At 42.5% G+C, this 13,890-nt stretch overlaps 2 protein-coding genes across 8 annotated transcripts in view; one reads left to right on the top strand and one right to left on the bottom strand.

Annotated features, from left to right (window-relative positions):
- The window catches only part of miga1 (mitoguardin 1), a 6,222-nt gene extending 2,305 nt beyond the window's left edge, over positions 1-3,917 (top strand). Inside the window, exons 4-16 of the mRNA XM_025066371.1 lie at positions 90-208; positions 281-413; positions 495-634; positions 808-940; positions 1,014-1,114; positions 1,694-1,803; positions 1,923-1,995; positions 2,121-2,207; positions 2,291-2,389; positions 2,469-2,603; positions 2,686-2,739; positions 2,841-2,957; positions 3,042-3,917. Of these exons, the coding sequence (XP_024922139.1) occupies positions 90-208; positions 281-413; positions 495-634; positions 808-940; positions 1,014-1,114; positions 1,694-1,803; positions 1,923-1,995; positions 2,121-2,207; positions 2,291-2,389; positions 2,469-2,603; positions 2,686-2,739; positions 2,841-2,957; positions 3,042-3,260 (1,520 nt within the window). The 3' untranslated portion in view covers positions 3,261-3,917. The remainder of the gene's footprint in view (positions 1-89; positions 209-280; positions 414-494; positions 635-807; positions 941-1,013; positions 1,115-1,693; positions 1,804-1,922; positions 1,996-2,120; positions 2,208-2,290; positions 2,390-2,468; positions 2,604-2,685; positions 2,740-2,840; positions 2,958-3,041) is intronic.
- fubp1 (far upstream element (FUSE) binding protein 1) lies at positions 3,724-13,740 on the bottom strand. 7 transcript variants are annotated; one of them, XR_003053113.1, is made up of 20 exons: positions 13,429-13,737; positions 12,884-13,007; positions 12,186-12,221; positions 12,035-12,071; positions 11,903-11,949; positions 11,748-11,819; positions 11,602-11,659; positions 11,281-11,443; positions 11,097-11,195; positions 10,897-10,995; positions 10,705-10,807; positions 10,263-10,502; positions 10,023-10,183; positions 9,791-9,942; positions 9,617-9,693; positions 9,383-9,508; positions 8,994-9,068; positions 8,483-8,545; positions 4,784-7,727; positions 3,724-3,810 (listed from the first exon to the last, which is right to left on the bottom strand). XR_003053113.1 is itself a non-coding variant. In XM_008334888.3 (20 exons), the coding sequence occupies exons 1-20, from the start codon at positions 13,561-13,563 to the stop codon at positions 7,329-7,331; spliced, it is 2,031 nt and encodes a 676-aa protein (XP_008333110.1). In that variant the 5' UTR covers positions 13,564-13,736; the 3' UTR covers positions 4,296-7,328. The 7 variants fall into 7 exon arrangements, 6 of the variants coding, with proteins under 6 accessions (XP_008333110.1, XP_024922136.1, XP_024922135.1 ...); XM_008334888.3 differs by lacking the exon at positions 3,724-3,810 and having other exon boundaries at positions 4,296-7,337; positions 7,573-7,727; positions 13,429-13,736; XM_025066368.1 differs by lacking the exon at positions 3,724-3,810 and having other exon boundaries at positions 4,296-7,727; positions 11,805-11,819; positions 13,429-13,740.
- Between the last annotated feature and the right edge of the window lie 150 nt (positions 13,741-13,890).

Raw genomic sequence — 13,890 nt, forward strand, 5'->3', positions numbered from 1 at the left:
GTGAGACGTCCAGGAGCTCTAAATCACCCTGTGAGTTTGTTTGAAGGAGTCAGACTGACCAGGTTGTTTCTCCTCGTGACTCTTTCCAGACGACACCAGCCAAAACATCAGCTTCTCTCTGGCCTCAGAGACTGGACGCTCCTCTGCCCTGCTCCTCTCCACAGGAGACTACAGGAGGCTGTCGGGGTCTCTGCTGAGTTTGTCCTCGGTGAGACCCTTTCCTTTATTAAATCTGGGATGTCTGCGTGAGGTAAATGTGTGTCTTTGTCGCCTTCTACAGGTGAAAAGTGTGAACTCCTCCAGCAGCAGCACCTGTGCCAATGAGTCCACCTGTTGGGACGGAGAAGAGGACGAAGACGTGGACAGTGTGGTCAATTTACCTGTGACCACTCCTGAAAACCTTTACCTCATGGGTAAGAGTCCAAAACTCCGTGGCACTGCTAATCAGTTAAGTCAGGGGTTCTCAAACTTTAAACGTGGATTTTTTTTTCCAGGTATGGATCTGTTTGAAGAGGCTCTGCGGCGGTGGGAGGAAGCGCTGACATTCAGGGGCAAACAAACCGATGACGACGACGAAAGTTGTGCCTCGGTCAAGACGGGAGCTGGAGACGCCATCGCTGAGCAGAACATGGAGGTGAAAACACATTAGTGCTGGGTACCATTGTTGTTGTGGCCACCTGCTGGTGGCATGGAGGTAGGATTGTGTCATTGTGAAGCCCGGTCTTCAGGCGCTGCAGACACTAGAGTGGAGAAGTTCTCACATCTCCACATTTCAACTGATCTATTTAATTTTTCTTTGGTGTTCAGGATGTGATCAGTGCTGAGTTCATCCACCGGCTGAAGTCTCTGCTGCAGAGAGCTTACCGCCTCCAGGAGGAGTTTGAGGGAGTGTTGGGAATGTCAGAGCCTTCCTCCCGCAGCAGCAGCAGGAACAGCCAGGGTGAGGCGCTAACTCTTAGCTTCTGTTACTCTGTTATTGTTGTATTTGATACATATGTTTAAAACCCCGACAGATAAAGCAGCCGACATCCTGTCCAGAGAGGACATGGACGACATCTTCCTGAGAGACAGCATCAGCATCGCCTCCAATGACTCCTTTGTTTCTGCAGCGGAGGTAAGAGAATCTGAACTCTGTTTTTATAAACAATAAAGTCGTAGATTAACCTGTTTGGATCTGGTGAACATGAGAAAAAAAAAAGTGTCACTTTTTGATTTTCTGTTAACTATAATGTGCCAGGACTTTATTGTAAAAAAGTCTTCTCATCATAACCAGTGACTGGGACTGTTGGACTGCAGGTCCAGCTGTGATCTTCCTGGTGTCTGTGAGTCGTTGAGTCAGTCCAGCAGCTCAGAGTCTTCATCCACAGACTCTTGACCCACAAAGACTAAAAATAAACTGGAGCCTCGGATCAGTTCACCACGCTGTCACTCATCAACCAGTACTTAACAGAACTTCATGAGGGTGAAAATCCTGGAGCTGAAGATTAGCCCATTAATCAGAATTAATTTATCATAATCAATTAATCACACGAGTAATTTAACTTCATTTGTTGAAAGAGAATGGCTGTTTGGTAGGATCTGGTTTTGACTGAAGCTCAGTGCAGTTCTGAACCATAAGCAGTGGGTTCGTTAATGACGATGTCCAGTCGATCGCTGCTCTTCACTCCTCTGCTTCTGTCTGTTTGTCTGACAGCTGACGGAGCACAGGGAGCTGAGGAGCTCCTTCGCTCTGGGCCATCACTCCTTCTACGAAGAGGCTCTGGAACTGGCCGAGGACGGTGAGATCTCCTGCAGGGTTCTGAGGTATGGTACTTGTAGCAGCCGTGAAGTACTTTATACTCGCAGTAACGGGAGAACTGCAGTACATCGTGGAGGCCCGACGTGTACTAAATCCTCAATCTTCTTCCTCTCCTCCTGGTCAGGACTGAGATGCTGGAGTGTCTTGGGGACGTTGACTTCCTGGCTAAGCTGCACTGTGTGAGGCAGGCGTGTCAGGTACACTTCTTGCCATCTGTATCTTTTGCATCTACCTGAGGCGCCCCCTAGTGGTCACTGCCATTTTAAGTCAACTTTTTTTTAACATACATTGAATCATTTTGCTTTTTTTGTTGTGCTTTTAGCTCATCTTGTCCGAGAGGAAGACGAGGACATTTTTAGTTGACACCGGAAAGACAATCTTGTCTTCTATCATTGTCAAAGCACAGAGGGTAAAACCTGACCTCCCAGAATCCACCGTGTCTCACTCCTGATCCGCTCCTCTTCTAAATGACTCCGTTTGTTTGTTCTCCAGAACCCAAAGAGATTTGAGGAGGTATTTGAGGAGATGATCTGTTTCCTGGAGAACACGGAACACTGGGAGAACACCGAGGCAGAGCTGGCCTCACGGGAAGTGAGTCACTCTTCACTCGACTTTCCTTACTCCAGGTACTATTTGTTTTGTTGTACAACGTCGTGCTCTGTGTCGCCAGGTAAAGCACCTGAACTTTTACGACATCGTCCTCGACTTCATCCTCATGGATTCCTTTGAGGACCTGGAGAGCCCCCCCATCTCCATCCAGAACGTGATCAATAACCGCTGGCTCAACAGTTCCTTCAAAGAAACCGTACGTAGGTCCAGAACTTTGAACAAATCAGAGGGATAAATCGTCCTTCACTGTGTTTTAGTTTTGTGTTTTTATTCCACAGGCAGTAGCATCCAGCTGCTGGTCCGTGCTCAAGCAGAAGAGACAGCACGTAAAGGTACGGTTCCAGAACTAACACCCAAATCAGACTTCTCTGTTTGACACAAACTTGTAGTAATTTCAGAGTAGCATGTTGACAAAGTACCGTCTCCGTCTCAGGTGCCTGACGGCTTCATCGCTCACTTCTACACAGTGTGTGAACAGATCGGACCGGTTCTGGCCTGGGGCTTCCTGGGACCCCGGAGCTCCCTGCACGACCTCTGCTGCTATTTTAAGGTCAGTCTCAGCAGGAGGCGTATCCAGGGTGGATGTTGGTCCCATCCTGATGGGTTGAACTCACATGTTGTTTCTGTCCTTCAGGACCAGGTGCTGAGCTTCTTAAAGGACATCTTTGACCTGGACAAAGTGCGCTACTCTTCAGTGGACAGCCTGGCCGAGGACATGCTCCGCCTCCTGCACCGCCGCTCTGAACTGCTGCTGGCCTACCTGGAGACGGACTCGCTGCTCCACCTGAGCGGCTGCAGCTCCCCACAGGTGCAGCTGATGCCCGGCACCCTGCTGAAGGCGGGGGTCCAGTGAGAGAGCCCGGAGATCTGTTCATGAACCGAGTCACGTTCTCCAGCACGACCGTGTCACGACCTGTTGGACCAGAGGAACCCACTGAGGGCACAGAAGAACACGGTCTTAATAGTTAGGGTCTGGACTCCATCACATCATGTTCTCCAGAGAACCAGCTGTTCCACTGACCTTCATACCCAGCAGTCTTTGTGCAGAAACTCCACCAGCTTCTTAGTGAACACACGCTAAAAAAATATCACAGCAATAAAAATTTAAAACTTGTGCCAGAAATGTTAAGTAAATAGGAAACACTACAAATTTCAGCGTGCTAATGTAAGGCTATTAAATGTATTTAAGAGTTTAATGGTTGGTTATCACCGCTGAACAGAGCAGGATTTTTTTTTTAGAACTCGTGCTCATAAAAAAAAAAAAAAAATCTGTGATGAGATTTAAGGTGAATGTGATGTATTTACATGTTTTTTTCCCAGCACACGTTGTCTAGAGTATTTAAAATGAACTGTTGTAACCAAGACTGGAGTCACTGGAGCAGGGGAGCTGTGATGGCACAGACCTGAACACAAGCAAAGGGAATTATCAGACATTAAAAAGTTTTTATCTTTTCTCCTTGGTGTCATATTATGTCTATGTGGGATTAAAAGTCATTGTCTGGTGTAAAAATGTGGAAAGTCTGTTGATTTGATCAAATCTTATTACTTTGGATAAACCAAAAGATTTTGTTAATTTATTTATCATATCTGACAGGCATCAACAACCTTCAACACCAAGAGCTAATTTATCACTTCACCAACAAATTTGTCACAAAACACATCATCAGTTCAGTTCAAATTATTAACTATTTACAATATTATTATTTAAATATTGTTGAATATTTTAAAGCTGTTGAATTTATCGTACACACGACACAAACTTCGACTGATTCCAACACCACAGTCTTCAGTCAACCTTGAAGTTAAACCTTAGGTTTTCCATGATCCCAACCAGTTAACACTGAATTTTCCACAGTTTCCCGCTTTAACAAACTCCATTAGTCCGGTGTACTTTTTACAACTTTATTGATGGACATGAACATCTCAGAAGTCAGTACAGATCAAACCAAACAAACCAATAAATGTGATCATATACACAGCACATGAAACTCTTTACCTTCATCTAAGGCATGCTCCTGTAGTCTTCTACACCTACTCCACCTCTGTGTCAGGCACCGAGCATCACACGTACACAAGTGAGCAAGCAAACCAAAAACTGCCCTAACTGCGACCCCCCCGATGACTTTACTGCCCCTTAGAACGTCGATGCACGTCTGTCAAAACAAATCAGTTCCTGTCCTCGTCCAACTTCAAACCAACATTCCTAATTATTCCCAGGTTAAAATGCAGGCATTGGAAACACCATCATTTGATCAGGAAAATACACCATGGCATGTATCAAAACATTTCATGAATCCCAGGAGCAAACAAACATCTGACCATCACTTTGTTTTTTTTTTGCAATCAGATCATTCAAATTCATTGATTGGTTTTTACCTTATGACTGGAGCTCTTGAACGGCCTACATTCACAGCAGGGACTGGGACTGACTCAAAGGATTCCTCCTTTTGTGTGGGGCAAACTACGACAGGGCCTGACCCTACGTGCTAAGCTTGCAGCATCCTCCAACACTGTGAGTGAGAAGTGAAGGCAGCAGCGTTTCAATAGCAGGTTTACACTGCACTGCACAGGGCAGATTTACACCAGGACAGGAATTTCAAATTAAAAAAAAAAAAAATTAAAAATCATGAACGTCACTGTTTTTGATTCGACCCGAAAGTTGAGCACATGTGGCAACAGGTTTGCATGGCATGCAGTTTTCTTCTACCAGTGTGAATATTCATGTCTAAAAAAGGCATCAGATGTACACTCACTATCAGACTGGTCTAAATGCAAACACATGACTAAATATCTAAAAACATTCGATATTCGACAATGACAGTTTTCCTCAAAGAGAATCTTAAAAACGACAACTGTGTTCTGGATAAAGTCACTTTAAAAAAACAAAGTCAAACTTAACTGTTCAGGTCTAAAGCATTGATCATGCATTTCAATTATCAAGGCAGGTCACTGTAACATTGGGACACTTTACTTCACCACTTAAGCAGAAAAGCATTGAGGCAAGGAAACGACACAGGTAAGCATTCTTTGTCTTGCATGTAATGTTTGTCAAAAATAACTGCTTTTTTTTCCCTTAGGGTTCGCTTACCTGTGTTATGGCAGCAGAACCTAAGATGCAAGGTCTGGACGACACTGCAAAGATCAGATATCGCACTGTTTGCCATCAGTCAACAATGCAGTCAAAGATTGTTTTGACTATATTCAAGAAAAATGTATATATATCAATAAATATATTCATCCTTTCAACAGCAGTGCTCATGGGAAAGGTGTCTTCAATAATGAACTACTTTGACTGCTGACATTTCTCCACATGCTGACATTAGACAATGATCTGAGCAGAAAACTAACATGCTAAACTGGTCATAGTGCAGTAGGAACTCTCTAAAGCAAATTTTTGTTTGCAATTAATCACAACAAAAATCAGAACAATGACTCTGACCTAAGCAATGGCACATGGCATTTAACATACACCAAAGAGACAACCGTGAACAGTTCCTACCAGTGGTGCAGAACGAAGCTGATGTTCAAACCCTCACTTTAGAAAATCCAACAAATCCAAACTGGCACAGAAAAAGCTACCGAGATGCATGGACAAGCAGAATCTACATCACATTGTAATGAGTCAGTGAAAGTCTCAGAAACATGTGATACAACAATCAACGTCACATGTTAAAGCCACTCCTCTCAATATTTGGTACTTACCCAAAACTCGAGGGGGGGAAAACAAATTTGCAATTTTTGACAATATTTTCTTTTTTAAAAAACTACATTTTTCTCAGTTTCAAAAGCATCACAAAAGGACGTGTATCTCTTTAAGTCAATCTCAGGTTTGTACTTACAGTATAGGAGGGAGGATGAAGACTGCTTAGCCACCACCGCCCTACAACATCTACCTTCCTAGATCGGATCAAGTCTAACAGAATGGCCACAGCAAATACTTTTTGCAACGATTTTATATTAAAAAAACAGTATTTAAAAACAGACTTGTACATGTGAGTTAGTTCACAAGAGAAAATGGGCATGACAAACGTTTCAATGCATTTTCCATACAGAGGCAATCAGAGCAAACTGTCCTCAGCGAAAGAACAGCTTAAAAATGGATGTGCGGAACACTAAAAAAAAAAATCTTTTTAGCAACAACAAATTCGCCATTGATTTCATGTTGAGGAATAACATTGTTGCTTACCGCTTTTCTAAACTCGCCTGTGAAGGAGGAAGCGTATTTCATGGATAATTACAGAACAAACCAGGCAAAGATTATTTTAAAAAGATCGAGTGCCACCACAATGCAGTCCATGCGTAATTTACATTACACAGATACCTGTCAGCGTTCTATTGACAAAGAGGATGGGGGGAAAAGAAATGTAACAAGAACATTTTGTTGGTCTGAGCCACTGGGGAATTATTGCACGCACTTAACGTATCTAAGAGCCTTAAGGACAATTGGAGAGAGACAGGACAGCAAACTGATCATTTAACAATTACACACCTCTTATCTAACGACCCACCCACACAGGTTTCTTATCGTCACCTTCCTAACCCAACCCGACTTACCGACACAGGAGGTTTCAGTTTGTTTTATTGCAAAAACACAACAGGCAACAGCATTTTAAAACTGAGATGATTTACATGGTAATGTCAACAGTTTCATAAACATGAGATCTAACCACATTTTATGTAGATACAGGGCTGGAATGACCATTTATGTATAATTACCTTACTAAAAACAAACCATTTACAAGAAAAAAAAAAAAATTCAACATAAGAGAGAGAGAGGACGTGTTCGCTGGGAAATCTGCCATCTGTGTGAAACACTTTCAAACCAAGGAAATATAAGATCTTCATCAAGGCGTCTGCATCCAAACATTTAACAAAGGATTTTGTTTCGACAATGTAGCATTTACTTTAAGTCCACTTCACATTACTGGCCCTGTGCAGAAGAAATACATAGAAGATACGTTGCATGTTAACAGCAGAAACTGGACTCAGCTTCCCAAAAAAAAAAGTTTAAACCCTGTAGTGGGAGGAAGTAGTTTTGGTTAGGTGTGTGTGTAACTGCTGCGGCCACTGGAACCCTGTGAAATCGCTGTGGAAAGAAGGAGGTCACAGCACAAAACCATCGCATACACGAGAATGTGGACGGCCAAGTCAAGTCACGGGCTTACCTGGGGGGCTTGCGGCGCTGCACCCATGGACTGAGTGTTTGTTGTGCCGTAGTAGGCGGCCTGTTGTCGGTAGTACTCTGCCCAGGCAGCGCTGTAGTCTGGCTGGCCTCCAGGCTGTGACGCTGCGGCGGGGGCTGCCTGAGGGGCTGCTTGGCCTTGAGTGGAGAAAAGAGTCAATGAGTATGTTGTGACCAAACAGCAGAAAAATACTTAGGAACACACTGTCATAAACCAAGTGCTCCCTTATCATCAAATATAGCTGCAATAAGTAGGTGGCCTAGATTAGTGATCAATATGAACAAGCTTCCCACTTGGATTGAATTTCCATTATCTATACTAATTTCTATTATATATTATTAATAGTTATTCATTTATATTATCTTGAGCAGGTTCTAATGTGTCTGACAGCGATGCCTTCATTGTCCTCAGAAAAACTTGAAAGAAAAACAAAATTGACAAAAATAATGGGAACAAAATGACTTCTGCATCCAAGGTAGAAATATTTGTAAGAAGGGGAACGAACCCACCACCGAGTTCTCTGTGTGGCAGGTCAGAAACCTTCTGTTACTCTGGGGTGGCTGAGAGAACAGCAACTCAACGGTGAACAGAACTGCTGGATTGAAACAGCCACCCTCTTATTATGTCTTTATGTTCAGTTAAATTGATCATAAAAGCTTTTAGCTTAGTAAGCTGTATATTACTGGAAGCAATAAAACAATCTAACTGAAAAAGCAAAGATCTTTAATAAATGTCATCAGTTCTTTACAGTCTGCTCCCATGTAGAATCTGTCGCATTTTTTAAAAACATTTTAATTTAATTTTCTTAAACCGTACAACATTAAGTTGTATTATTGCAACCTTGTGTTTCAGTTGCTGCAGATATTAGCCCAGGATCAGTATGTGTACTCGCCTTGTTTCTTGTAGTACTCCTCCCAGGCTTTGGTGTAGTCCTGAGGCTGCTGACTCTGTTGACCTGTATAAAGAAGCAGAAATACGTTAACAGATGTGGCCAAGTCCTAAAATCTGAATAAACATCAAGCCTAATTTTCTTTATACATAACCACAAACCCCTGTTCACAGATTTTATATCACTGACATCTACACAAGTCCAGTAACATTAACACAATCAAAGCACAACAACGTAGTCGTAATTTGGACATAGTCTAGAAAATGATCTTCTCTAAACTCATGAAAATAAAGTTTTTTGTCCACAGCTCAGTCTGCAGTGTTGCAGTCTAAACAGCACAGGCCTCAAAGGTCAAACCAAGTGGAGTCACTCAAAAAAAAAAAAGCAAAAACACTCCACAGCAGGCCAGCAATGCTGACAAATATCCAGACCTGAAAAAGAAGCTGCCTGAAACCCAGTGGCTGTTTAGACTGTCTGGTATCAGTAAGTGTACACTGAAACTACAGTCATATACCCATTTTCTTGTAATACTCCTCCCAGGCCTTGGTGTAATCTGCCTGTCCACTCTGACCTGCAGCCTGTGGGTCACCTGTTAAAAAAAACGGTACTTGTAATTAGTCAATCTCTCTCAGCAGTCTGTCCTCCACCTGCCCTGGATCAGGCTGTCAGCCTACGGATAGGGGAGGAAAACTACCCTGTCCCTAGGGTAATATAAAAGTGGGGGGAAAAAAAGCTCTGAAAAAGCAAAGTCATTAAAAGGGTGAAACTTTGTTAGAGACAACGTGAGCAAAGGAGACTTGGCCGAATGAAGCTAGTTATCTACACTGCACTACCCTGGCCTACGACAGCTGCTGCTTCTCATTAAAGCCCCGACACCTGGCTTAAGTAGAACAGCTCAGTTACCTTGACCGTTGGTCTGAGTTGTACCCGGAGCTCCGCTGGTCGGTGTCAGGGGAGTCTGTGGCTGCTGTCCGTACTGTGCATAATAGGCCGCCCACGCTGCTGCATTTGCATCAGCTGCTGCTTTATCTGGTCAGAAGGAAATACAACAATTTAATTAAGTGTCATCTCTAGTGAGTGTAAAATAGCACTAAGACCAAGCAAATGTAGAAAAAATTATATCCAAATTACACTTACTTGGGTCAGGTTGTCCCTGCTGCCAGTGAGGGTAGCCATTACCCCATCCCTGAGGCTGGTAAGGAGCAGGAGGACCACTGAGGAGGAAAGAAATTTTTTTTTAAATTTCCAACCTCTGAACAATCTCTACGAAACCATTCAACAAAAACACTATGGTCTGTCTGTTCTACTTACTGTGGTCCTGGAGGACCCTGGTTGTATGGACCAGGGTTGTATGGGCCCATTGGTGCCCCAGGGGGTCCAGGAGGGCCAGGGGGACCATGTGGGCCTGGACCTCCATGGGGACCAGGTGGGCCATGAGGACCACCCATTGGAGTAACAGGTCCCTAAAGAGAAAGACTCAGTTGAGTTCAAGATATTGGAACAGCAAATGTTGAAATGATGGACTAAAGGACAGACTTCTCACCCCAATTTTCTCCTCCACCAGCTGTCTGGCATAATCTATCTGCTGAGGAGAACCTCTGACTGTGAACATCTTGATGTTAGGATCAGCATTAGGGGGAGGATTCCTCTGAAGCTCAATTCTGGCTCCAGACTGTTGGCTGATGCCCTTGATTGTCTCTCCACCTAAAAAAAATAACACAACTCAATAAGTAACAGCAACAAAAAAAATCCCTCTTCTAAAATATTAGTTTACTGCTCAAACCTTTTCCAATAATGAGGCCAGTCTTCATGGTTGGTACAGAGAAGGAAAATTCCTGCAAACCACCAGGGGGCCCCATGTTCCAGTTGCCCTGTCCACGTCCACGCCCCCTGCCTCCACCATGTCCTGGTGGTCCTCCAGCTTGAACGCTCCTCAGGAGGTCAGTTATGATATCTGCTGCGTGTTGAGCCTGGTCAGGAGGGCCCATAATCTGGGCTACTCTGTCTGGTGCACTGCCGTCATCTGCATAAAACAAAAAAAAAAAAAAGACAATGAGACAATGTTTGGGCCTAACAGATCCCACATTAGGTACTGAAGATTCTGTGTGTTTAGGTCTCAGAATTAAAGGTTTAAATTTACATCAGCTTTCAGCGTGGTGCATGATGTCTCATCCTTGACCATAGACATTAGAGACAGTGACTACAAAGTGGTGTTCAAGACTCACCTGGTTTAAACTGAATCCTGACACCAGTGTCACTCTGTATTTTCTTAATCATCTCTCCATTTCTGCCAATAACAATTCCTACTGCAAATCGGGGAACAGGGACCTAAAGGATGGCGTCCACGTGAAGAAAAAGTTTAGCCTGTGCTGGTAAAATTTAAAAAAATGCAACTGAAAAATGTTTTACACACTTACATCTAAGCTATCTCCACCCCCAGCCCTGGAACCATACTCTCCCCTCTGCTCCCTGAAGCCCTGATCTCTGATCAGCTCCATTACCATCTCTTTGGCTTGCTGCAGAAAAACGTTTTTGTTAGGTCAAGTACCATCCTCTATAGGGGTGAACAACCCATAATGCACATGCGTAAAGAACAGAAAAAACATGGAGGACCTACCTGAACTTTAAAGGGCTCCCCAGAAATACGAAGTGGTTTGTCTGCACCTGTGTTTTGGGGTCCATCTTGGATCATCACCATCTTGACTCCAGCTCTCTCCTGTAATAAAAAAAAAAAAAAAAATGAATTACATCAAATAAACATTCCTTCCCACACACAAATATTTAAGACTTCTCACACTTACTTGTAAGCTTTTGATGGTTTCTCCTCCTTTTCCAATGACCAGCCCAGCTTTAGAGGCAGGAACCATGATCTCCTGTACACTCATTCCTGCATTGTCATTGTGGTGAAATGCGGGTGCTGGACGGCCTTTCTCAACTATCTCTGTTAGTAGTCTTTTTGCAGCCCTAATTGGTCCAAAACAGAAAAACCATCAGTATTCATTGGCATAACTAATACTAGTAATACTGGTGTTTCTTTAACACCAGCAGGTATATTAATAAATGACATGAATAAATTCATACAAGTATGACTGGAATCTCAACTAATTTAAATGCTCACTCACTGGATTGATTCTGGACCTCCCGTTAATGTCACTGACCGGTCTGGCATTCCTCCGCTGTCTGGACCAAGAAGAAAACACATTTTAATTAATTAACCAAACAAATTACCTAATGGGAACCTGGTCCCTGTAACATTAAGAAAACTTACCTGCAGCAATCTGTATTTTACAACCAGACTCCTGCTGCAACCGTGATATTTGCTCACCTCCTCTTCCAATAACTAGAAAGGGAATAAACATGTCTTAACAAACAACTCAACTCTTTTGCACAAATTCAATGTTTATAACTTTCTACTAAACTTACTGAATCCAACCATTCCATCTGGAACCTTGAATTCTTCTGAAGCTGACCTAAAAAGAAAGCTTCATTTTAGTAAGCACGATGTATGCCATGACAAGTAACGTTAGCATTGACAAATTCTATTTTTGTACGAACCTCGGAGGACCACCCATTCCTCCCATCGCTGAAAAGGCTGCGAAAAAGATAAAAACTTATATAAATGTCACATTACTGCTGATATATAAACTATAGAAGGAACTGCAACTATGCATTAACAAGGACCAAAAAAATGTTTTCAGTGACTTACCATCATTTGTAGCCACTTTCTTTGTTTCAGGTTGATCTATTACAACATAAGACAATAACCAATGTAAGCATGCATCTTAATATCTAATTCTAAGTCTTTTTAAGTCTTAATACTAGAGCCAATGTTTGGTCATGTAACCAAAGCCTGAAAATGTAAGGGTCAGTGAAATGTGATCTGAAATTATTGTTGTGAATATTACTTTTACTGGCTCAAAATCGTATGAAAATTTTGGTCTGCAGGGTACGTGTATGTACCAGTATTTTATTTTTTATATATACCTATATATGATGCACCAACACTATACTGTCCAGAACAATGCAAAACAAGATTCCAATTAATGAGAAAATACATGTTAAATGGGGAGGAATACACAGATTCAGTGTCGTGTACATTAAAGAACTACATTTTGTCATAAAATGAATAAATATTACTCACTAAACATGTTCAATCATTGAAGTGTAACATTTTATACTAAGAAAATGCAACCCAACTTAATACATTTTCACTTGAATTCACACATTGACGACATGCATACGACAATAAATATGGTTAGTAAAAGAAAATGTTAGAACGTTCGATGGAAAACAGTGATGTACTGAAATGTTATGACATATTGAGGTCAACTCTAGGTGTTTAGTATCTATTAATGGCAGGCACTAACTGTTAAGACTTTCAATGAATCGATTTGAGCCACTGACCGATATTCGGGTTAGGCATGGGAAAATACCCACCAGCGTCCTCCAAGGGCCTTTTCTGGCCTCCGTAGCCAAACTCGTTTGATGGAGGTGCTGCAACGCCGTCTCCGCCGATCTTCGCTGCGATCTATAAGCAATAAAATGTATATTAAACAAAAATTAGCTCGTCTCTTTTATAGAAAGACAATCTCCAGGGCAAGGTGAAGGCACGCGGCTGCGGCCTACATTTGCATCCGGGTATCTACGCCAACAAAGGAACGCTCAAACTGCCATTCTAGCCGTTCAGTCTGGAATTTTGTAAATGCCAAACTCAATTATAAATATTTTTAAATCATTTTTTTAGAAAAGAACCAAGTTTCTAAACAGACGCGACAAAAACGTTCGGTTTTTAACGCATCTACAGCGTGGCGCAGTGACTGTGACTAACCTAGCATGGCTTAGCTTAGCACAACGCCTTTAGCGACGGGACAAAAAAAGCCTTTTAAAACCACAGTTTGGCTGACTGCAAAATAATTTAGAATCCCATGCAGTTTGTTGAGCATTCCTACCTGTCTCGCTCGCTGCAGAGCGTCTTTAAAAGCGTCGTTCATCCCTCCACCGGCGTTAGAGGACGGCGGAGCCACGTTACTATAGTCAGCCATGTCTTCTTCTTCTGTTCGGCGGGACAAGATGGCGTGTTCCATGCAAGAGAGGCGGACGTTAGAAAAACCGTTGGGTCGAATCAGATCTCGCGATATACGACCGCCGTGGGATGTACGTTGTGTTTCTAAAATCTGGCGTCAACCAATACGATCGTTCAACCAGTATTATTGTTGAGCTCGATTTGTGACTTTGTTTTTGCACAATTTTTTTTTAAAGGCTGCGCCTTGAAAATGTGTTATTAGTTGTGGGTTCACCTCATAGAATACTCTCGTTCAGTGGAAGGCTAAAGCTTTGTACGTTTTTTCCTTTTATCTTTGAGTTTTAAGGTTTTTTCACGGCAGTTAAAAAACTTTACATAATTTATAACA

Source organism: Cynoglossus semilaevis, chromosome 20 (genome assembly GCF_000523025.1).
Source record: "Cynoglossus semilaevis isolate Cse_v1.0 chromosome 20, Cse_v1.0, whole genome shotgun sequence".
Lineage (NCBI taxonomy): Eukaryota > Metazoa > Chordata > Actinopteri > Pleuronectiformes > Cynoglossidae > Cynoglossus > Cynoglossus semilaevis.

Coding starts and splice junctions, on each gene's coding strand:
- fubp1 (XM_025066366.1), bottom strand. CDS start 13,563: ATGGAACACGCCATCTTGTCCCGCCGAACAGAAGAAGAAGACATGGCT. Junction 12,072..12,185: donor GAAAGTGGCTACAAATGATG/GTAAGTCACTGA, acceptor TCTTTTTCGCAG/CCTTTTCAGCGATGGGAGGA. Junction 11,820..11,902: donor AGATGGAATGGTTGGATTCA/GTAAGTTTAGTA, acceptor TTCCCTTTCTAG/TTATTGGAAGAGGAGGTGAG.